The following is a 25,329-nucleotide window of genomic DNA, read 5'->3' as shown; positions in this document are numbered from 1 at the left end:
CAGTATCCTCCTGTAGTTTAGCCGGTCGCTACTGGAGCTACATTTAAAAAAATTTTTTTTAAAAAGCGCTCGTCGCAGTGGAGCTGAGAACAGCGGAGTTTCTTCTGCTGCAGCTGAACAGCTGACATGTGGTCAAGACGTAGGTAGCCTACAGACCTGTCACTGTCTCACGGTGCAAGACTTCAACCTCAGAGCTTTCTGTCTTCAGACTGTCCTGACCTGTCCCTGAACATCACACAGGGAAAACATAGAGCTGCCTGTGTTTTATTAATGTTTACATCAGGCTGAGTTCAACAAATCAGTTTATGCTACTGTGATTTAAGTAGTTAAATACAGTAATCATCATAGTGTAGTGGCAGGATAGACCATTTACCAAATAACGTGTTATTTAAACATTTTTCATTGTGCTGTGCTCCTGTATAAGTAATGTTCAGCTTAAATTTTCCCCTTAAATTTAGGTTTCTTAGGTATATCTTATCAGGTAATTGTTAATCGATCGATAAGGTCCATCAACTAACGATTAATGAATTAATCGATAATTTGCATCCCTAGTCTGTTGGTCTTGGTTGAGTACCACCTTGAAAAAAAAAAAAACAATGTTTTGTTGCTTAAGCTTATGTATTCAATCATTATTCAATGGTATACTAAAACCCATATGAAAAAAATTGCTTCTCACTGTTCTCAGGTCAAATATTTATATGCGATTAAAAATGCGATTAATTTTGATTAATTAATTACAAAGCCTCTAATTAATTAGATTAATTTTTTTAATCGAGTCCCGGCCCTAATATATATATATCTGAATATGTCAAACTGAACAAGTGTGCATTTATGGTACTAAAGAACATGTCACAAAGTGTGGCTCAATGATGTATTGTTAATAGTTTGGACAAAAATGGAATTCTGTGCCACAGAGGAAAAAGCTTAAGACTTGTTGACAACAAGAAAAATATAGAATATCCACAAACTTATACCTTAAATCTAATGATATTTATTTCACTATATTCAAGAAGTTGAACTGAATAGTTAGCATGAGCAGTCACAGCCACAATGGCTGAAAACATGTTGAACAGAACATTGTTCCAGGGAGTCACACTGGATCAAGAGAAAATCCACCGAACAAATGGGAACATTTGGACATGAATTTTATATTTTACTCACATTACATTTTCCAAAGCGGGTGTATCGCCGGCCACTCTCTGTCACATTGTAGATGTAGATAAAGTTGTCATGGGATCCAACAGCCAAAAAGCTGCCATCTGGAAACACAAGAGACTTAAAGGGGTTTTCAACATCTCTGCTCTCAGGAAAAGAACCCACTTGACACAACTGCTCAGTGTATGTGTTTTTTTGGATTAACCATCAGATCGCTGTCTAGATCAATTATTCTAGTCGTTTGCGGGAAGTTCTAGTGTTGGTAATACCAGCAATGCACTGTATTCTTTGCACATTTGATTTATTTAGGGGTATCCATGTGGCCAAGAGGTTATAGACATTACAAAGCAATCTCTCAATGTATATAGTTATGTTATGTCTCTTTCTTCATGAATCTCCCTTGAAAATGAAACTAAATAGAATGTGGATCAGTCTAAAAGCCTGAGCAACTATATTTCTGGTCCAAGATACTGAATCATGTTTTAATATTATTGTTCTTGGCTCCAAAAAGGTACTTTTTTCTTAAAAAATGTCTTTATTATACTTCCATTTGTAGTGCCAGCAGGTAGAATATCAGTGGATTTTGAAATAAAAAACAAACAAACATAGTTGTACTTTCTGCAGACAGAAGAGGCTATATGGAGCTGACAGTAAAGTCTGACCTGGTGAGTATCTCATGACAGACAGCTGCTCGTTCCCATCTGTGGACTCAGAAACCACTTCTCTGGTCAGCAGGTCGAGGACCATCCACCTGTTAGTGTTACAGCAGGATGAAAGAGGTTCATCAGGGCAGAGGCAGACAGATAGGGATTCATCAAAGCAGGATCAGCTGGAAGCTCATTTATTATATTAAGTTTAATAAATGTAGATGTGCCTACACTTCAGACTACAGTATATACTTTCTCTTCTCTTAATGTAAACTACATTAATTTCATTGGATGAATAGTTCAACATGTTGGGAAAAATCAACCCTGTCTCTAAATTTTAACACCGCACTGATCAATATATTATATGACTACACATTGTGATGATCCCACAGAGAGTTACCAACATCTACCTGTCCTCTCAGCTTTGCAGAGCTTTCCAGCAGCTTTTAGCTCATAATTTCTGTGTTGTTTCCAGCAGCAGCTGTTTTCAGAGAAAAGCTCTGACAAAGCCACTGTACACTACCTGCTCAGTACCAAACAGCAGACAGACATTGTTGGAAAGCAGCTGGTGAACATGTGAAGCATCTAGCGGCTAAAGAGCCAGATATTGTCTGAGGGGTTGGTGGAGACCAAATCAGAGCCAAAAGAGTGAATATTTCACACATTACTCTGTGTTGGCTGGATGTGTAAGTAGACAACTGTGATGGTGTAAATAGATGTTGAATGCTTAGGCGTTCTCAGACCAGATGAGATATGTAATCTCTCCAGCGAGTTCTGGGTCTGCCCAAAGGGGCTCCCATTGGCCGTACCCTGAAAACCTACAAAGGGAGGCACATCCTTATCAGATTCCTGAACCACTTAAAGTGAAACTCTCGCCAAAAAAGCAACCTAGGCTTTGTTTGTGATTGTATATGAATCAAACCTTCGTGTAAAAGCATAATTACAACGAAAGAGGCACTTTTAAGATTTACCGTAGTTTCGTTTTCAGGCAAGCTCACAAATGTTTCAAAGGAAAATGTTTCCCTTATGTGCATCTGATTGTTAAAATGATTTACCTGAACTGAACCTGTCGGTCAAAGTTAAATACTTTTTTCCATTATCTTCTGTTATCATTCTCAGCTCACAGATTGCTTTAAGTGCTGGGACTTAATTACCTTCCTGTGCTGAGGCCGACTGAAACCACTGATCCATTAGGGCAGAAACCAGCACACAACCCATACTCCTGTCAGAGACACACATGACTAGTTTACACACATAAGCATCAGAATCAATCGATGTGATGTATTCAAATATACTGTTAGTCGGTTGATCAACACCCTGATTTTAAATAAATGGAGTGCATAAAGGAAAGTGAGGATGAGTGTGTCCTACCTCCAGGGTGATGCACCAGTCCAGCTTGTGTTCCTCTGTGTTCCACAAACACACCTGCCTGTCATGACCACAGGTGAGGAAGATGTTCTGAGAGGGGTGTGTAGCCAGCCCCCACATCTCGTCTACATGGCCCTGAGACAGACAGACAGACAGACTGATTTGTAAACCTTTCCAGGCATGGGGAGCTGAAATAACACAGCGGTGCCGGGCAACAAAATCAACTGCATCACTTGATTGGACTGAATTTGTCAAAATAATAACAATAAATCATTTTCATCCAAAGCAAGGGAACAAAACATCATCCAGTTTGCAACAAACCAAGCCATTAGAAGCTGTAATTTGCAAATCTCTCAATAAAAGCACGGAATCTTTGTCTGTCTGTCTGTCTGTGTGTGTGTGTGTGTGTGTGTGTGTGTGTGTGTGTGTGTGTGTGTGTGTGTGTGTGTGTGTGTTTCTGTTAGTCAAATATCTCTGCGGATCAGGATCACACTGACCTGAGACTTTCAACATGGCTGCTGCGTGGTTCAGTGGTGTGCATCTAAGCATTTGCTTGGACTGCAATGATACCATGAATAAATTATTTCATAAATGCTTTACAAATTTGGCCAAGCATTGTCCACCAGAGCCACCACAGTCACGTGCGCACCAGAGCCAATCACTGCACACCGTGGCCACGTGCGCACCAGAGCCAATCACTGCAGAGCTCAAGCCCACAACATACCTGAAGAAACAAGCGGATTTATACCTGCAGCGGCGCAAGCTGGACCGGGATTTTGCTGGCGGTTAGGTCCCGTTCTGTTCTGTTCTGTTCTGTGCATCTAAACTGACTGTTGTGGATTAATGAGATTAAGCGAGTCCGGACCGAGTCTGTTCGGATCTGAAGAGATCCGGAGACGCCTGGACAACAAAGTGGAATCGGAATCTGTGGATGTTCGTGTGTAGCTAGCCGCTAGCTGCTAGCCACTAGCTACACGGCTGCTAGCGGCTAGCTACATGGCCCACATCCCGAGGCGACGGACCGGACGCATCGGCACGTCCAAAACTGGACTGAGGGTAAATAATGTCCGCCAGGCATTTTTCGCGAACATTGCCGTCACGTTTGCTTTATGTCTGGTGCAGGAAGAAACGGTAAAAACGGGCTTTTGTCACGAAAGTGTCCAAGCAGCAAGTTTGGTTGTTGAGGAACAGGAAGTTGTGGGAGGGACCTAGGCGGATGATTGACAGGCCGAACGACGGTTGGTGTATAGACAGCGATATTGAGAGTTGAGAGATTTGTGACATTTAGCGTGTTTGGAGTGTATAGTTAGTGTGTTATGTAGTGTTTGGTGTAGTGTGTTTAGTGTGTAGTGGAGTCAGTTTTTTGTTTAATGAGTCAGAACAATGAGGAGAAGCTGAATGTGGAGCAGGCAGTGCAGCTCTTAATTCAGCTGGAAGGAGCACAGGCAGACCTGAGCATTGCCTGCATTTAAATGTAAATAGTTACATATAACTTTGTAAATTTTTTAAATGTATGCACAAATTTAGCAAACAACAATTTATATATGCATTATAAGTAAAAAAAAAAAATGGTTTGTTAAACATTTTTGTGGTTTTCACAGTAAAACAATCTAATTTTTTCTACTAGGATTTTATGTTTTTTTTTGTGATTTTAGGTCCATTGTGTCAATACAGTATGTCAAAATAAAAGAATAACTGTACAGTCACACATGTGAGGTTGTGCTGAAAATAATGACACCAAGTAAATAGCTTTTAAGGTGAAATATAATGGCAAAATCAAAAATAGTCAAAAACAGCCAATTATACCCTGGAATATCGGATTTCACAACAAACCTAAATATCCCTGACGTCCCACCTTCAAACACAGCCTCATTTGGCCATCCATGAAAAAGCTACTTCACCTCCCACTTTTTTATAGGAATACATTTTTCTTACGGGCACTGCACTAGTATCCTGAATCCAATGAACAACAGGTAGGTATCACACAGATAGAAAACACTACACAAATGTAACATTACAACCAGTAAAATAAGATTAAAAACATTCAAAAATAAGTTTAAAAAAACAAACTTTAAAACATAGTTCACACATTTTATTTTACAATTTTCTAAGGAGAGGAAGGGCTAATCACAGTTGTCTCTGTGGCCCCATTTACACAGCCTGTTCAAGGCGGGACTGTTGTTACTTTATTTTGCCTTACTATTTTGTATACAAGGTACAAAGACACCAAAATTGAGAGTCATTGTTGTTAAGCCTCTGAGCTGGCAGCGGAGATGATAACAGAGCCGAATCAACGTCTGTATAAAAAAAGAGGACAGGACAGGGGTGTGGCATCTGTAGTAATATTGTGCAATCGCTGCGTAAAAAGGACTGGTGTGTTTTTGAGACAGTGAGAGGGGCAGAGTGAAACAAAGCTCTGCACATAGCTCTACAATGTTATAAGGTTTTACCCATTTTGGGAGCATCTGTTTTTTTTAAGTTATTGAAAATCATGTCATCAGGACCTCTGGTATACCTTTACTCTGCCAAAGCCTTGCGCTCCCAATTTTAAAATAGCAAAACTATGTCAAAATCTGTTTAAAAACTCTCACACCACTGACGCAGTATGATCCATACATACAGTCACACAGCATTTGTAGTCTAGGTTATGCTGTCACCTGCTGGAGAACCGACTACACCACCAAGTAGTCAAACTGACCTGTCATACTGCTATACCAAAACCCCCGCCCCCCAAAAAAGAGAGAAATGAATGGTAACAGCTCTGTATCGACCAATACTGCTCATAGACCATCTGCAATACTGGCCGAAAGAAAACATGATCAGTGCATCTGTATTTGATACCATTTTTACATGAACAGTCACTAAAAGGGGCACAATGTAATTTTTGAGAATAAAAAAAAAGTCAGAATTAGAATATTTACAATATAAATGAGGTAATAATATAAAATAATTCTGTATGTGAATAAAAATGCTGCTCTCTGAGGTAATTAAGGTCCCAGAACACTGTTTGAAGCTAGGAAGGCGGCAGGGTCCGCCACATATCAACAAAGTAAAACAGTATAAATTGTGTTCTGTTTGTTTATTCAGTCATAAAAGCAAAGAGAGTTTCTTTATTTAGTTTGTTTGGACTGAAAAAAATCTGTCAATGAAGATCTTTCTCTTCCCAAGAACATTTCTTCAACAAAACTACACAATGCTCATTTAATGCAGGCTTTACATTCAGTAATGATCTCTTTCTACAATACTTTTCAGTGATAGTGGTGAGGTCAGCCATTCTGGCGTTGGATTCAAAAAGCCTTCACACGTGTGAGGGATTGTAAGAGAATAATGCAGCATGTAATCCAGTGTTACAGTGTTATTTTATCTCACTGGTGTCAGTCTCACTGTTTGCTGGGATGGCTTTAATTGTGAAGAAGTCAAAGGAAACACTATTTATTTGTCACAGATGTTGGTGCTGACTAGTTGCTGACTGTTACCACTGTTCCTTTAATGCACATCTACATACCTGCACTATAGCCACAAATCCGTCTGAGAAGGTGCCTCTGAGGACGGCATTACGCGTTGTACCAACCAACAGTTCCTCCCCATCCACATCTGCAATGGTACGGACTGCCCCGTACTTTTCTGGAATCTGTACAAATGATCACATTAATCAACATTCTTTCCATGCTGTTTGAATGTAACTTCACAGAGCGCTCCACCAGCAGCATCACACAGACATACAGCTGTGGTTCACCTCACACTCTCTCTCAGGTGCCAGGTCAGCGCTCCAGCGGATGATCTTACGGTCTTTGCCTCCTCCACTGAGCAGACCACCACCCTGCAGCGTGCACAGGGTGAACACGCTGCCTTCATGGGCTCTGGTCTGTCGCATTATTTGGAAGGTCTCTGGGAAATCAAAGACATTTAGAGCCTGTTAATCAGTGAGTATGGAGGCAATTTCATATAAAATGGACCAGAAGAATATTTCAGAAATAAATCCAAAATACATTTCAATTAAATGCACAGTATGTAATTTCTGCCACTTGGGGTCTCTCAATTGGAACAAAACAAAAGATGTAAGTCGTGTGACATCAAGGGTGTAGCTCCGCATTATGTAATAACGCCGCATTTCGTAATAATCTGCCACATTTTGTAATACAATTCTTGAACGCAATATATAATAAACTTTGCCGCATTATGTAATAAGTTATTACATATTGCGTCAGTTATTACAAAATGCAGATGTTGCACTTTTTTTTACCAAGAAAATGTAATAAGTTGGTGCATTATGTAATAAAACACCAAATTGGATGTCTTAATTACAAAAAAACATTATACCATCAGAACGACATCGACTTTAAGCATACCAGCATGAATCATAAATATGAATTAATTTTAAAAACTAGTAGGATGTTTTATTGGTCAAATCTAAATATAACTGAATTCACAGAGAATGTGTTTGAAAGCTTATAGAGACAAAAACTGCACTAAATGAGTGTTACTGGCACGAACATTATCGGTTCACTGAAATGTTGGAAGACATACACACATCTGGATTATGATATGCAAATATTATACGTGACACGAAAACAAATATGGAACAGAAAAAACTTTATTCCAGCTCCACTGCAATTGCTCCATGCAACATTGATGTCCTTTCCTATAGTGGATAAAAATAAATGACCATCAAAACTAAACCAACTAAAAACGTGTGAATAATCTTTTGCATCAAAAAGATATCTCTAATCATGTTTATGCAATTAAAAAAAGAAGGCTATAGACAATTGAGTATTAACAAAAATGTACTTCACTTGATGAAAAAAAACAAAACTTCTCTAGTGGCAACAGTAGAAAAACTTTCTACTTTCTATAAAAGATAATCAGCCTGAAAATGATTGAACTATGTACAACAGACACTTCCATACTTTACATCATATCTTTAAATGATGCCTTTCTTTCCTTCTTCTCTCTTTCTTTCTTTCAAGTCGCAAGTTGCGAGTTACTATTTCTTCAAGAAAATATCCTTGTTGTGAAGTGTCCATAGGCCATGTGCCTTAACACAACCCAGGCCCTCATCCACTTGCTATTCTTTCCAAATAGCTCCTTTAGTCTCAGTGAGAGACCACTCCCACGTCCAGCTAATTTATATAGCCTCATAATACTAATGACATTGTCATGGTCATGTTCCAGTTGAAGGCTTTCAGCAAAAGACTCCCTGATGAAAATCTGTGGAAGAAACTGTAATGTAAGGTCCTGAAAAAGCTTAGAAACTCTGTTGAATACACCAAGCACTGACATGTCAGCATCTAGTGTCAACTGAATAATATATCACAGCAATTCTGTTGGCAGGTTGGGCATTTCAGAATTTCCATCATCATATGGACGGGCATCATCATGGGGTATATCCAGGGGGTCATGATGGTGTTGATCCAGGGTACAGTAATCAGGTTTATTGAGCATATGGTGATGGTTTACATTGAACGAAGCATCATGGCACTCATTCAGGGTATCAGAGGCTTCAAAAAGGGCATCAACATGGGGTTTATCCAGGGGATTGTGATGGGGTTCATCCAGAGTGCAGTCATTTTCATCCAGAAAATGGTGATGGTTTTCGTCAAATGTAGCATCATGGCATTCGTTCAGGGAACCATCTGGTTCAGCATCTTCTTGGTTTGATTCACACCCATATCTTTCTCTCTCAGCTTCCACTATATTCTCAATGAATGAAGAGACTGGCCCTTCCAGACTGAGGTAATGTTCTCCATGGCCCTCTGCAATGTGTCCAAGGACCAGCAATGGCAAACTTTCTGAGTATGTGTTAGACTCTGATATAACAGAAGATGCATCAGTTCCTAGTGTGGAGATAATAAGAAATTGAACATTGAAAATCTCAGCTGCCCTTTGTAGTGTTATGTGATCGCCATAGGTCCCACATGGCGACATGCTATCCAAGTATGCATCCCAGTCATTTCCATCAACATAGTGAGACAAAGGTGTTCCATTTATGGTAAATGGGTTAGACCTGAGATTTTGGACTATTTCATCCCTAAGAGTTGCTGCTGATCTGAATATTCCTAATGAAGCTAGCTGATCAGCCATAGCACTAAACTGGCAATTTCCATCAGGTGCTGGGTCAAACTGCACACTCAGTTGCATGGAATTATAGTCCCTCAGTCTGTCTGCATGTGTGTATGGCATCAAAAGTGGATGTAAATGTTGTACTGACTTTGCAGACTTAGAGCACATTTTTTCTTGCTGTCGTGTTGCACTGATCACATCAGACACAAAGAACCATTTTTCTTGCAATTTAGTAGTACTAGGAATCTGAAACTGAACTTTGTATGTTGAAAGCTTCAGGTTACGTTTCATGATCCTACCAAGCAACACCTGATACCTTTGAAACTCGGTGGGCGCCATTTTTTACTCGGACCAAAACAGTTTCACTTACATGATAAACAGATGGAGGGTTTTTTTTAGATGCATGCCATATCATCCGCTTACTGCAATGCTCATTTGCTTTCTTTGCCATTTGTCTCTGTCTTCTTCGTTTTTCTTCAAATCTACGCTGCTGTTTCAGGGAGGATAAAGTACTTTGGGGATCATTTGTGGACTGTTCAGCAATAACACTGGATGGAGACCCTGCCAGGGGAAGCATCACCATGTTACTTTTTCTCCCATAGTATACTTCAAATGGAGACGTCCAGCTTAAAACCTCCTTTGGGTCTTCATTTAGCACTCGGGAATATGATTGCAAATGTTTCACCCAGTTAACCCCGTTCCTCTGACAAGTCACAAGGTCATACATGATCTTTTTCCTTAGCACTCTGTGGGTCCTCTCTACCTTTCCTTGGCTTTGGGGATGGTACGGTGAACTCTCAATTATTCTCACTTGCATTGATTCCATCAGCCTTTGCACTGCTCCTCTAAACTCTCTTCCTTGATCATGCTGCAACATTCGGGGTGGGCCATGTACAGTGTAGATATCACAAAGATGTTTTGCAATCTCTGAGCTTTACTTTTTAATGGTTTCAGCGATGTGTGTCGACTAAAGACATCAATTACAGTGAGGATATATTGGTAGGTGAAACACCCATGTTTGATCTTCCACTTTGCCATATCAAGGAGGTCAATCTGATGCCGATCCTGTACTTCTTTGGCCCTAATGGGCCTCAGAATGGGTAGATTTCCAAATCTGGCCTTGTGGAGTTGGTAGCGTCTTGAGCTGTCCAAGGTTCTTGAACCTTTCTTTCACTAATTCCAGAGTATTGCACGTTTAATCGCTTGTTCATCTTCCTTGCAGCTGAACCCTTTTTGTCATCCAGACCTTTTTTTACAATGCTGCCAATTTTAGTCTTCAAAACCACTGGCTTACCGGCACACAGTAAGGTCTCTCCATCCTCGCTCAGAGAATAGAGATCTCTATTCCTCCACAGCCTCACCAGAGCAGTTTGTTGCTTTAGTTTCTTTACTATGACTTCATAGACATCCTTATTCATTGATTGTTGTTGTCCATATCCCATGCATACAATCCAGAGGGTACTGGCCACAATTATGGTTAACTGTGGTACTATCAAAAAAAAAGTAAAAAAAAAAAAAAAAGTATTAGTTGTATATATTATGTTGTTGTATTATGCTATTATGTATTATTACACGGCTCTTCTTAATGCTGTAGACCGCCGTTCTATACATTATCCCTTACATATTTTATTCTTTGTTTGGTTGGATGAATAACAAACTTTTTTAACAGGCCTGGATGCAACTCTAAGACTCTAAAATGCTTGGATCCAAGTAGCATGTAGTTTGCTCAATATTGAGTCAATAGACATGGGAATCTGTAAACATTTCTGACCTGTTCCTATACGGATACATTTAACAGTGAAGCTGTCATCTCAGAAACTTTCTGAAACCAATCTGGCATCTGCTAGTTTAATTTATCATTGCTGATCAGAATGTTAGTTTAAAAGTGTGTTCTTTTAACTGTTAGCATTTCATATTAGTTGCAAATCAATCAACATAAATTTCGAAAAGAGATTTTCTGAGTCTGACATCGGATCTTTGTTCATACCTTTCATCATGTCACCTTTTGTTTATTTTCCAGCCGAAGTGTAAGCAATAGAAGAAGAAATTGCTCCCCTAAACTGAAGCCAAAATGTTTGTATCTCCCCCTTGTGGCTGGCACCGGCACATGCACACATTCTTCCAGTGCTCTAATTTACAGTAATGCCCGCTGAATGTGTGGCATTATGAATCTTTACGGTACACATTTAAGGAAGATATATATATATATATATATATATATATATATATATATATATATATATATATATATATAATATATATATATAATATAGATGTATATATATGTATATATATGTATAGATATATATATATATATAGAGATATATATGTATATATATATATATATATATATGTATGTATATATATATATGTATATATATATATGTATATATATATATATATATATGTATATATATATATGTATATATATATATATATATATATGTATATATATATATATATATATATATATATATATATATATATATATATATATATATATATATATATATATATATATATATATATATATATATATGTATAGACGGACAGAAAGAAAGAAAGAGAGAGCGTGTGAGCTTTGGTCCAGATACATAGATAGTGAGCAAACTCCGGCCTCGATACAGCCGGTTAATCAGATGAATAAAAAGTTATATTCTGATGGTTACATTCAGCACATATAGACCATATAGACATGAGCATCCTTGTGTTCGAACATGGTGTTCATTATAGACAGACCGTGACTAGCACAGAAGTCTAATAATAGAACACCACTCGGGTTCAGATTAGGGAGGCCGTTCCTCCTAATCATGCCCCTCCAGGTATCTCTGTCATTGCCGACGTGCGCGTTGAAGTCTCCCAGTAGGACCACGGAGTCCCCCACTGGAGCCCCATGCAGGGCCCCAACCAGGACCTCCAAGAAGGCCGCATACTCCGAACTGCTGTTCAGTGCATATGCACAAACAACAGTCAGAGTTTTCCCCCCAGCCCTTAGGCGTAGGGAAGCGACCCTCTCGTCCACCGGGGGAAACCCGGGAGGCGCTCAGCCGGGGACTTGTGAGTATCCCCACACCCGCCCGGCGCCTCACACCTCACACCTAGCTCTAAATTATTATATTTAAATATTGTGTGTGTTTTTGTGTTATGGGATCCTGGAAAAACACAATCTAATTTCTGCTGCACTACTTTGTTGGTACAGCTAATTGACAATAAAGCTTTGACTGACTGATTGATTGATTGATTGAATGACTGAATGATTGATTGATTCAACGTCCACCTTTATTTGAGCCAATTTGTCTCCACAGAGCGTAACTTCATATTGACATTTAATTTGATTTAGTGTAAACTGATCTGCAGCACTGACCTTTGGCTCCTTTACCGAGTGTTTTCACATCTGCAGCTGATTTTCCCCAAGTCAGGATGTTTCCCTCAGAGTCTCCGGTGAGAACATCTCCCGTCAGGCTGAACACAAAGCACTGGATGAACTTGGGCTTCTTGTATTTCTGAAAGAAAAGGAGAACAATTTAAGATAATAGGTTGATATATTGTTAGGACAGGTATCAAAATAAAAAAATAAAAAAAGTTTTACTATAATAACACATTTTAAGTTATTCAAATTTACGATGGTATAGTCAGATTTACACCTTTGATACACCTTAGATCAAGGGTATAAGTCACTGAGGTCCAGTTACTAAAATTTCCCCGAAGTAAAAGGTCCGAACCTCACAAAGTCCAACTTGTGTCCTGTAGCCTACCCCTATGTACACATTTTCATATGGTTTCAACATTATTTATTGACAATGTCCAACACAGGAAATGTTTTAACAGAGTACACTTGTATAGTAATCAACTAGTTATTTTACCATAAATAAAAGTAGTCCCAGGCGAATGAATTTTAAGGCCTTTATTTCAAGTTAAAGAAAAAAGAAACCTCAGAATAAAATTAATAAAAAAGTGCAAACGGAGCCTTCATTAACCCTTTTTTCCCTTAAATTAAAGAGGTACCAGTCTAAAGAATTTAAGGCCTACATTTCAAGTAAAAAAAAAAGTCAACATATTCAGAAAACAATAAATAAAAAGTGGCTCTATTAGAAACAAACAGAGCCTTGAAGACCACCTTTTCTCTTTTTATATATATATATATATATATTATATATATATATATATAATATATATATATAATATATATATATATATATATATATATATATATATATATATATATATATATATATATATATATACACATGTGATTGCACTGCCAGCAATTTCAATCTTGGTGTGAATGGAGTCAGTGCCATTCTCATGCAGATATGTAGCTGTTCACCTGTGAGCCTGCAATGGTACTTGTTTTTACAATAATAACAATAATAAACTTTATTTATAAAGCACTTTTCAAAACACAGTTACAAAGTGCTTTACGTGGTTGAATAGGGATTTAAACATTTCAGGACTTAGGCAAACAAAATCAGGCATAATTAATAAAACAACACTTACATGGAAGAAATAATACAGAAAATAAAAGAATAAAATATCCAATGATAATATAAGATATAAACATTGTCGATAATAATAGACAGACAGACATGTTGAAAATGAAGCAGGGTGCTTAAATTAGTAAAATGCTTCTTTAAAAAAATGAGTTTTAAGAAGTGATTTAAAAGATGTTACTGATTCTGCAAGTCTCAGACTCTCAGGCAGGGAGTTCCAGAGCTGAGGGGCCTTGACTGCAAAAGCCCGGCAACCTTTAGTCCACCTTTAGCTTTGATATTGTTCATAGTGGAAAAAGCTGACTCACAGCTGTAAGTCGATCCAAACATGGTCAAGGTGTGCAGTGCTACGTCTGTAGCCAGAAAGTAGCAGGGTCATTTGCCTCAAAATGCTCTCTTAATGCATTATTTCCTTGCAGATCAGTGAGCTCAAGCAGTAGAGATCCTGCATGTGCCCACTTGAATGTCTGTGTCACTTCCTTTGAAAATCCTCTGACTTCTCTGATGAGGAAAGGATTCTCAATTGACAGGAAGAGCTGCTTCCCAAGGCTGAAGCTGTCAAACCTTTTACTGAAGTTTCCAATCAGCTTGTTTATGAAGTCAACATAGGAAACATCTCTCTTACTCTGAGTCTGTTCCTTTCTGAAAATGTCGTGCAGTAGTAGGTCATTGGCATTTGCCTCAACATCTTCTAGTAATTCTTTCAGGAGGAGATGCTGAAAGGAAGGAAGTTGATGTGTTTCATCATTATGTCCATAACTTCAGCAAAATCTTCTGAAAGAGTAGCACAAAAAACAGTCTGATGGGATCAGGGTTGTCCTGTCATCCATGGCACAGCCCCCCTCTCTCTTGCCACCTGGGCAGGGGCACCACCTGTGGTGACAGAGACCACCTGTTTCAGATCTATACCTCTCTTTCTCAACATCTCCTTTATTGCTGCTGTATGCCCTCTCCTCTTGTATGTGTCTCTGGTGGTGTTACACCCAACAGGTCCTCCCAGAGCTTTTTCTTATCTTTGTGAAACAATCTCACATACACCAAAAGCTGGGCATAATCAGTAACAGCCAAGGATATGCATGTTGCACAGTGAATAGCTGCATCAAGCTGTGCCAGTACAGTTGAAGTTGTTGAAAGCGACATCGGGATTTGTTAGATTTTTTTCACCCAACTCATCTTTTTGTTTTCCCTCAAATAATGTCTCAGCAACGGCGTTCAAGCACTCCGTCAGCCATCCCATCACTGAATGTTTTTTTATGTTGCCCCAAAATCCACAATACCTTTAGTGAATATTCGGTAAGGGTAAACAAACGATTTGATTGGCTCAATTGAGTGAAGTCATTGTTGTATTAACTGGAGTAGCTGCGCCCACTGTCTATAGCGGCAAACGTCGGGAAAAGAATAATGCACCATGAAAATGATCTATTCTCTTGAATTTATCAGAGATTGGTCACAGGTCCAGACAGAACCATCACTCGGTCCGGACCCACCATTTGGTGATGCCTGACTTAGAATAAATTGGATTGTTAATTATTCTTTTGGATTTGTTGTCTATATCTATACTAAGTTCAATATCATAGGCAACTGGGCTTCAGTCTCAGCTTCTTGAAGGCCGGTTGGGTCAACGACCCATAACGCGCCCTAATGGCTCTATAAGGACACTCCCACACAGAGTTTAAAAACCTGCAAGTCCCCTCCAGTTAATTAGAACTGAAGAAGCCTCTTGGATGAGACGTGAAACATCTTCAACAAACTGAAACACTTCCGGATGCCTTTGATATTTGAGCAGGATGACTGAGAACCTTTATCAACATATCTATAATTACGCTCCTTACTTCCCTTTTTGGCCTCAAATTGAGGAAGTTGCAAACTTGATCTTTTTGTACCTACTCATACCCTGACAACGGTAAGGGAACTAGTGATTTGAAAAAATGGATACAATTGGAAAAACATTTGCTGTCAGGATAAATTGACTCTGAATCAACTCAAGTCTGTCTTACACCAAAGATGCCTTGTTTCTTTGTAAACTGTCCGGTGTTGAGCGTCCAGAAGTACACGTGGGATTTCCCACATGTGATGATGTTTGTGCTGTCACTGGGGTTGAAATCCACAGCGAATACTGCCTCGTTGGTACTCTGAAAACACAGCAACACATACAAGCACCTGTTTAGCACAATTACATTGTTAAATGATCACTACATCAGGAAATGTGTGGTGGAATGTGAATCAAGACCACTGAGACTTGTGTGCTACTAGCCACAGTATATGTATATTATAAAGTGAATAATGATACAAACAAGGGAATACAAAATACCTTTTCACTATAATGCAGATTTATTAATTAGCAATATTTGAGATCAATTTGTCAAATGAAAACATAGACTGAGAAATAAGTGCAATGAAGAACAGAATTGAGATTACCTTTCAAAATAGCCTCTATAGACATGAAAAATTGCTATTGGGGGGGAATATACGTTTTTCTCAATGCTTTAATTGAAGAACCTTTGTGCAGTATATATGAGTGTATATTTCCTGATTTTGTTATGGTGCCTCAAATTTGATCATAACACATTGTTGATGTTCCAAAATGAGTTCATTAAACACATGCTTACATGTTAGCTAACAGTTGTCTATTTGAACATCATGCATATATGGAGCAATGCTGGGATTCATTTGGAGTGGTGGGCAGTGTCTAAGAGCACTTCATTCATCTTTGATAGCTGCACTATTCCATGTTTTTATATGAACAATGGGTCAATTGACTATATGTCATGTGAAAGAGGTCACTTATTGTAAGGAATCTACAAAGAATTATACAACTCCGCAGCTAAGCTGAGCTTTTTAGCCTCATTTAGCAGAGATGAACAAGAACGATTTGCCCATCCAATATCTATCGTGCACCTATCTTTTAGCTCATTGTTTTGGTTTTATTCGCAGTAACTTAAACTCAGCCTCCTTTCCAGCAGCATTTGGTACAGCAGACAGGACGTGACCAAATGACAGCTAAGTTAGCCATTTGTTTGTTAATAACTTTGGCAGTGTGACAAGGTGTTATTATATTAGATATTGTGTTTTCACTTTGTTCTACTGTCAAGAAGTGTTACAAAAAAATCCAGACTGACAGCAGTTTAGCTTGAAGTTAAATTTGTGAAACTCAACCCCAAAGAGAACTATGAAAGATTTTTGCCACGAGGCACAGGCACACAAAATATATATACAGTCCCAGTGGCAGGGTTTGGGTGACCATGTGTACAGTATGTACAGAAAGTACAGAGGCATCATTCCTACACAAAAAGCCCCATTCATGGCTGCGCTGTTAAATGGAATATGGACTATTCCACTGCTGTGGAGAGGGGAGGGGGGTATAATTATCTTGTTCCTGTTGGATGAACTCTATGTTTATACAATGTGGGTCAGTGTTGCCCTGTCAAGCCCTGAGCTGCCTGCCCACACTCAACCATATACACTGGATGCTACGTTACACAAAATATACGTTCTTGCACAAGGCCATTAAATTCTTGACTTGAGAAGATGCAGTATATAAGTTCAAACGCCCACCTATGCATTCGCACTGCAGCCTTTGAGAACACACAGACACATACACACAGCCGGACAAATTCACTATATAAAATATTTACACTGTTGCCATGACATCCGTGCTGAAATTGCTCTCAGGGAAGTTGAGGCGTTTTGGGATAAAAGCCCCCCAAATCTCTCCAAACAGACCTCCTTTAGAAAAATCTATCTATACATTGAGCATGCAGCAACACTGGGCATCTGGCTGCCTATCTGTTAAGGGTTATGAAAGGCCGTAGTGGTCGACATTTTAATCTATGTCAGATTACATGAAAGCTTCCCAAACTGTAAAAACAGATCACCCCTAAGAAGTCAGAACTGTAATACTAACTATGTAGTTAGTATGTATGGAATTATTGTAATGCCTGTGCAGCATTAAGAGGCCCCAGTTTACATTTTATCGTGCAGCCCTGTGTTGTAAAATCACACATCAATGACCTTGATTCCTTGAGAGTAAAATGAGACTATAGAACAATACAAGCATATTTTCTGTGTGTCAGTTGAAGACATGTTTTCCCTTGCTTAGTTCAAACACAGGTGGAAACTGCTGGCTTTTTATAATTCTTCGGTCACAGAGCAACAGCTTAACTCCACGACAAGCTGACAACACAACATCAAATATATTAGCCTTTATTGCAAGGGCCTGTTTATACCTGCTTGATGTTATTATCACTGTTATTATTATTATTCCCTGTTAATAAATGTTGTTTAATCTGATTTCTTTTCAATGTCTTACCTTCTCATCTTATCAGTGTTTTCTCTGTATTGTATTTGATTACGTCATGTGTGGTGATTACTTTTTATATGTATTTTTAAGCACTCTGCCTATTCTATGAAATGTGCTATATAAATAAACTTGACTTAGTAAGCTGCTGTGTCAGATGTGCTAGCAAGCCATTGTCTCCACACCACCAGATTGTTGCTGTTTTTTCCTACTTAAGTATCACAGTACATCATATGTTTTATTATTGTATGGATCAAAGTTTATACTGTATCACTGTATTTTTGTAAGTCTATAACTGTTAAGTGTCAGTCAGATAAGATTATAATACAACAATACGCAGTATTGTCTTCCTTAAATGAAGCTGGTACATGTACAAATAACCTTATTATGAATGGTTGATATTTGTTTATTTTGAACTTGTTGGTACCGTTTTGACTACCTACTGGAAATTAAATTATGGTTCTCCTTGTCTGCACTAAATCTGTTTTTCATAAACTTAACAGTTTTTCCTTGAATAGTGTTTCCTTTCACACATCTAAAACGTAAGTCTGTCTGCATACTTTAATTTACTTAATATTAAGTAACCTTCAGTCAGTCTGCCCCTGGCCTTTGGAACTCTGTTGCATAAGACATTCATTTTACTCTTATAATAACTAGTAATTGTATACCATTGCCTTGTTATAAACATTCAGTACAACTTGGTCTTGTAAGGTGTCCTTAAGAGCTCTGGAAGGCGCCTATAATTAAAATGTTTTTGTTATTTTCATTATTCATGCATGATGTAACTCTGTCTCTTCTTTACCTTAACTTCTGCATGCTTGGTCCCCTTGTTGCAGTCCCATACTGACAGCATGTGTTCATTTGAATCATCAATCACACACAGGAATGCTCCAGAATCCTGCAAGTACCATCAACTAATTAAGTAAAAAAACATGGTGAATCTATTATCATGTAAATTCTGATATATGGTGATATAACTAATTCTAAAAAACAGTCATGTCATAGTCACCAATCTGCTGCTCTCACTTTCTCTTTTTGACACACACTGTTGTTATCAAACACATATTTCCAATTGCTTCCACTGCCTATTGGAAGCATGGATAGGCCTCTTGTGTTCCTAGGGTTCCAAACATACAAATATAATAAAGATATGCAATGCAATTTTATTCAGGTGAAATGTTTGGTTTAGTTGCAGGCAGGTTGGGGAGTCAGGAACAAGCTATAGCCAATGAGAACAAACACTCTTCTAATTTCTTATTCTACCCTCTGCTGGCATCTGCAGCTTGATTAAAGCCTATTGGTCCTATTAGAATACATATCAGTATTTGGTGCCAAGTAAGCAGTTTCAAGTTTTCATTGCAAAAATACACCTTGCTTTGCTGATCAGCCATGTGGTGTGCAGAACAGAATGACTGTAAGACTCAAGATTAAAAGGCAGAAAGTTGGGAAGTGTGAACAGCACGTTATCTGTAGACTTTGACAGATGTGTACTATAGCCATGACATTAGGGCATCAATGAAACATGAGTTAGTGCTTGCTCGGATATGATGGCGCTATACAAAGTGGTGTCGTCTGCATATTGTTAAGCTACTCTCCATGAAACTAATCCCTTCCTGTTAATTTCTTACAATAAAAGTCTACCAGGGGAGAAGAAATTAAGTTTTTCAATGTGGAAAATTCAATTAAATTTTAAGTGGATGGCAGATTGAAAGCAAAAGGACAGGTATACTTGCATAAAACTGGGCTGTGTTTGCAGTAGAAAGACAAATGAAAAATGGCAGAGTATTCCAATTTGCTCAAAAGTTAGAAAACCTACAGCAACCAGAATGCACTACACCGCATCAGACCATTAAACAATAGCTTGGGGATGGTGTACTGTCAGTTGGGTCTTGCTTGGTTTTGGCTCGTCTGTTTTGAAACAAGAAACCATATGGCGGCTGACTGCTAACAAGCAATAACGTTTTACAGTGTAATCCTGTGAGACGCGTCTCTCTCCATCCAAGAGAGAGATATAAGTACGTTTTTTTTCTCTTGAGCCAACCTCTATACTCTTCCATGACCCCGGGCATACAAAAGTGCAAAAGTAAAAAAAAGTTGGTACAATGAAAAACAATATTTCAGTGATAAAGTGATAAAGTGCAACAGAGTTGTGAAAATTACATAACCTTGAATGTATAATAATAAATAACTTTTTGTAGTACATGATATTGCAATCAACTCACAGCAACAGAAAATGCTACTGATGCTACTCCCCGCTGGAAGGTTCCTAAGCCGATCTGCTGCAAGGTGACCAGGGTGGTTGAGTCCCATATATGAACACAAGGCTGCAGGGGCTAATACACAAAAACACGTTAACTTTCACACTACATACATTCATACTGTAAGCATACAAGTCCATAAATACAGTATATAGCATTTAAAATGTAAGATAGAGTATCAAAGTGCATCTGACTGGTATCACCTTGCCGTCTTTATCCACCCCCGCTGTCTGACCAGATGCCACTCGCACCTTGTCAGGGTGGAGTGTGAGACTGCAGAAAGAAAAAAAATAATTTCACTAAATAACAAGAAGAAGTTGTACAGGGCTGTTGGACAAAAATTGGTTTACATATTCCATTGGTGACATATCCACATTAGATCCACCATGTGAACATGAGAGTAGTTGATGGTTAAGTGAAGTGTGGTTCGTAATGTATTTGAAAAATGATCTTGTTGTATTGGCTCTGTATTTAAGCACACTGGTGAAAGGGCTTTCTGCTTTAATGTAAGGATGATTACATCCAGTTCAGTTGCATAGTATAGGAATGGTAGCATTGTTATACATGGACCCACCAATAGTATGGGAGCAAAACAAAAAGCCATAAATTATACCCAAGTTTCCTGTGATCCCAGTTCTGACACAGGGCCACAAAAGTCTAATCATTCATTCATTCATTCATTCATTCATCCAGAACACTCATACTGTGTGAACATGAAATGTCTTTAAAATAGATTGCAGTAGGTTTAAGATCGGTCTAAAATATCTGTGTAACTGGATTTGTCTCACTGAGTAGAGGGCTAATGGTTTGACCCTCAGCTAACTCCCACATACATGTCTCAGTATTTTGTCAGGTTGAGAGCCTGATATCAGGTTGAAATTGGGATTCAGTGAGAGTTGTTTTGAAAACAGACACTGCATGATAAGTGCATGATGCCTTACATTAAGGCAGTAGGAAAGTTCCCTGCCTCTGGGACCTGACATGAACCTATTTCCTTAGAACTCTGCTGTCAAAAGACACATCAAATCCTAACCATAGTTTGAGCCAAGAGCTATTTTGTACAGTTTAGTGGTGACAGTGGTTTAGGGGCATGTGGTAACATGCTAGCGCACTAATCGTCTCCTCACATCTCCAGTACACACAGTAAACACTGCACTCGCCTCCAGCAGCCATATGAAGACCTGGGTTGAGTTCAGTGTTGGGTGAAGCAGAAAATAGCTCTCTTTGTTTGCCCTCGGCATGTTGGTTGGCAGTATGTTGATATCTCTTAACAGAGTTAAATGGACTTTGAAATGTTTTGACAAATTGTAATGGGCTATGATGGTTTAAATATACAGTCCTGCTAACCATTATTGGCGCCCCTTCATTTTTTGCATAACCTCTACAATATCTTCAGAAATAAATGGAAATGTACCTAATTTATATCTTCAGGATCTTTTAATTGGAGGTCCAAAGTAATTTAACAAAGAAAAATGTTTTTTCAACTGAAAAAACAGCATGTGCAGCAATAATGGCACCCCTCTTTAATATTTGGTTGCACACCCTTTGGTGTTAGCCTCCAAACGTTTCTTGTAGCCATCTATAAGCTTCTTGCACTTCTCAGCTTGGATTTTCTCCCACTCTTCCTTTGCAAATTGTTCAAGCTCTTGAACGTTTGCAGATTTATTTTCCCCAATGGCAAATTTCAGCTCGTACCAAAGATTTTCAATTGGATTGAGATCAGGACCATTTTAAAACCGTCCGTTTTTTCCTTTTCAACCATTCCTGCGTGCTTTGGATCTGTGCTTTGGGTCTTTGTCTTGCTGGAGGACCCATGATCTTTGACTCAAACCAAGTTTTCTTACACTGGGTAGGACATTTCACTCTTGATAATTCTCAGATTTCATGATTCCTGTGTGTTGTGTCGCTGAATAAAGGCCCCCACACACCGCCCAGATGTCCAACTGCCTTATCCGACCACTCTCCGACCACTCCGTTGCCTCTTGTCTGACCCGTTCGGCAGAAAAGTTGCATTGAACACACCGCTTCGACGTGCTGCCTACGCCACAGTAGCGTGTACGTTATGCGCTTGCGCGAGATGCAATAAGCGGGTAGCGCTTGTGTTGTGAGTTGTAAATGAGAACCTTCGATCAAAACGAAACTTAACTATTTCCGATAAAAAACAGCTGCATACTAAACATGCAGCAAGGCATTACCAAACTTACACAAATTAATTGGTCCTGAACGGACGTAACAACTAGTCTGGTGCCACTACTGCAAAACATGAAAACGGGGAATGACGGAACGGAGTGCATAGAAAAACAATGCGCACACAGTATTCCGCCCCTCCCACACACCGCGCTGATTCGCCAGCACACCGCCAATCAGAACGGCCATTCAGCTGGCACACAACCAATCAGAGAATCCAATGGCTCAGACGTCCGACGGCCCTCCTCCTCAGACTTCGTATGCTCAGTCGGATCCGACAACGTCCGCGCGGCTCCGAAAGCTTCCGACAGAGCCGAACACACCAAACAAATATGTTCCCGACCTCGTCCGAGTCTCTCCAAACGCTTCAGACGTCCAACAGTTGGGCTGGTGTGTTCCTGCCTTATGACAACTTTGTATGTCTTTTACTTCACTTTATTTCCAAGTAACAAACGGCGTTGCCGCCACACGGTAGTTGCATGTCACAGGCATATTCTTCTTCTACGCTGGAATACCTTGCCTTCTTCTGGTGTTTACTCAAGTTACTATAACTCCTGTACTCATACTACCACCTAGTGTTCAGGCTAAAACATTGAAACATCACATATCCCCCTTAATAAGCAAAAATGTACCCAACTATACAGTGTATTTCAACTCTTCAAATAAAGACAATTTTCTTACTGTTTCCTTTATACTCATACAGTATGTGCTTAGAATAAACAACATAAATTTACCCTTTTGTTTTTCAGAAAATTAATTAAGTTATATTTTCACCTTAGTGACTTCTCAGTAGTTATTTACTCTTAGGAGGATTGAACACTGAATTCAACTCCTGCAAAATAAAATTAAGAGTTAACATTTCCTTTCTGCATTTGTACTCATTTAAAACAGAATACACTGAAGATTTTTACTTCTTTCTTTTTTTTTCTTCCAAGACATTATTTAACAACAAAGTCTTTAGTCCACTCAGGCATTCTTCTGAGCCTGACTGGTCTGGTATGTGGTGTGTTTCGCACTGGTTGTGGTACAGCCGGTATAGCTGGTGTAACTTCAAAGTCCAGAGGTAACAGTTCATTGTCACTTTCCTTCCCCTGAAGAGAGGCAGGTGCGAGGTGAGATGCATTCCAGCACCGTCCATCTGACAGTAGGTAGGAGTACTGTCCTCTTTTTTCCATCACCTTGAGTGGTCTGGAAAACTTGCACTGTGCCTTAGGGAGAATACCAGGCTTCTTCATCCGCACATATGACCCACATGCGAAGGATACAGTGGTGGCACCCCATTTCTGATCAGTGTATGCTTTACACTTTTTCTGTTTTTCTCCTACTCTGGTGGCGACCTATTGTGATGACAGTGGTGCACTGTATGGAAGTGGACGTCCAGCCACATGAAGTTTAGTGCGCATAGGTCGACCATGCAACAGTTCAGCTGGTGAGAACTGAGTCGTGGAGTGAGGTGTCACACGATATGTGTGCAGGAAATCCCGTGTTAACTCCTTCCATGGCCTCCCTTCCAGCTAACCAGTTTGCAGACTGTCCTTCAGGCTGCGGTTGAAGCATTCGATTTCTCTATTCGCTATCGGATAATAGACAGATGATTTTCTGTGCACAATGCCTCTGTCTAGAAAGGTTTAAACTCATGTGACACAAATTGAGAGCGTTGTCTGAAACCAGCTCTGTAGGATCACCTTCTCTGCTGAAGACTGCAGATAAAAACCGTATGACAGTTCCTGAGGTGACCTGTGGAACAAAGGCTATCTCGGGCCATTTATACTGTGGTAAAACTGTGACTGCAAAGCGGCAGTCTATGGGTGCTCCATTAAAGGGCCCCACCACATCAATTGCAAATTTTTCCCATGCCTGTTTTGGATAGGGCACAGGCTGTAGTGGAGTAGTGCTGGTGACTGCAGACTTGCCATGCGACTGGCATTTAATGCATGCTTTAATGGCTGCCTCGACCTGGGCATCCATGCCCGGCCAGCAATATGCTTCTCTGAATCTCTTGTTCTCACTATTCCCTGGTGTGTATCATGAGCCAGGGAGATCAGCTTTGGCTGGAGAATGTCTGGCAGCAGGAGTCTGTGTGTGCCACGAACCACGAGTTTGTGTCGAAGTTTGAAGAATGGCTGTAGTTGTGGAGACAAGTTTTTTGTTGACTTAGGCCATCTGGAAGTGAGCATTTCACGCAGTTTAGTCTGCACAGGACAGGAAGTGCATGCAGCTTTAAACTCAGTTTCAGTAACAGCTGTGAGTGCAAACGTTAGTGCTACTTCTGTGTTCCAAACCGGGCTGCGTTTGGCAGAGGGAGTTGAGATTAACAGTCAGCAGTTACATTCTCTCGACCCGGCTTGTACTGGATGTCGTAGTTGAATGATAACTGTCTGGATGACCACCTGGCTATCCGCATACCTGCCCTACCTTGACCTTTTGAGGCAAGCAGTGTGGTGCTGTGGTCGGTGCGTAGTGTTTGTGCCACAGAAGATATTGAGCCTTTCTTGCAACTTACTCACCTTGTAGTTGAGTGTGAGTCGCAGCAGCAGTTCAACCTCATTCACGGTCCACAACTTACTCGCCTTGTAGTTGAGTGTGAGTTGAGTGTGAGTCGCAGCGTTTTCGGTCATTTTCAGTGGACTCATCTGGACGCAAATATTCATGAAACAAGGCTGCGGAAGACGGAGGAAAAAAAGATAGTTTTTCGCCCGTGTGGACAGCCCCTTAGCCTCCGTCACTGCAGTTTCAATCTGTCGTGCTATCGTCAAAGCTTTGTTGAGTGTGAGCGGTACCTCCAGTAGTAAACGCTCTCTGATGCACGTTGAATTCGTCTTCTCCATGATCTGATCGCGTATCATCTCCTCTTCCATAGTCCCAAA

The 25,329-nt window shown here is 39.6% G+C and overlaps 1 protein-coding gene across 6 annotated transcripts in view; it reads right to left on the bottom strand.

The window, feature by feature from the left end:
* eml3 (EMAP like 3) overlaps positions 1 to 25,329 on the bottom strand; it is a 122,633-nt gene that overhangs the window by 5,356 nt on the left and 91,948 nt on the right. For 4 of the 6 annotated variants that reach the window (XM_030430682.1, XM_030430681.1, XM_030430687.1 and 1 more), the window contains 12 exons: positions 20,479 to 20,548; positions 20,240 to 20,350; positions 18,820 to 18,915; positions 15,718 to 15,852; positions 12,595 to 12,733; positions 10,525 to 10,719; positions 6,907 to 7,058; positions 6,676 to 6,801; positions 3,174 to 3,305; positions 2,957 to 3,024; positions 1,818 to 1,906; positions 1,162 to 1,259 (listed from right to left, as the gene is read on the bottom strand). In XM_030430682.1, the coding sequence (XP_030286542.1) occupies positions 1,162 to 1,259; positions 1,818 to 1,906; positions 2,957 to 3,024; positions 3,174 to 3,305; positions 6,676 to 6,801; positions 6,907 to 7,058; positions 10,525 to 10,719; positions 12,595 to 12,733; positions 15,718 to 15,852; positions 18,820 to 18,915; positions 20,240 to 20,350; positions 20,479 to 20,548 (1,411 nt within the window). The remainder of the gene's footprint in view (positions 1 to 1,161; positions 1,260 to 1,817; positions 1,907 to 2,956; positions 3,025 to 3,173; positions 3,306 to 6,675; positions 6,802 to 6,906; positions 7,059 to 10,524; positions 10,720 to 12,594; positions 12,734 to 15,717; positions 15,853 to 18,819; positions 18,916 to 20,239; positions 20,351 to 20,478; positions 20,549 to 25,329) is intronic. The other 2 variants (XM_030430683.1, XM_030430684.1) reach the window with 2 other exon arrangements.

Source organism: Sparus aurata, chromosome 10, assembly GCF_900880675.1.
Source record: "Sparus aurata chromosome 10, fSpaAur1.1, whole genome shotgun sequence".
Taxonomy (NCBI): Eukaryota; Metazoa; Chordata; class Actinopteri; order Spariformes; family Sparidae; genus Sparus; species Sparus aurata.
Note: the sequence above shows the minus strand (reverse complement) of the source record. Positions and strands in the feature narration are given on the sequence as shown.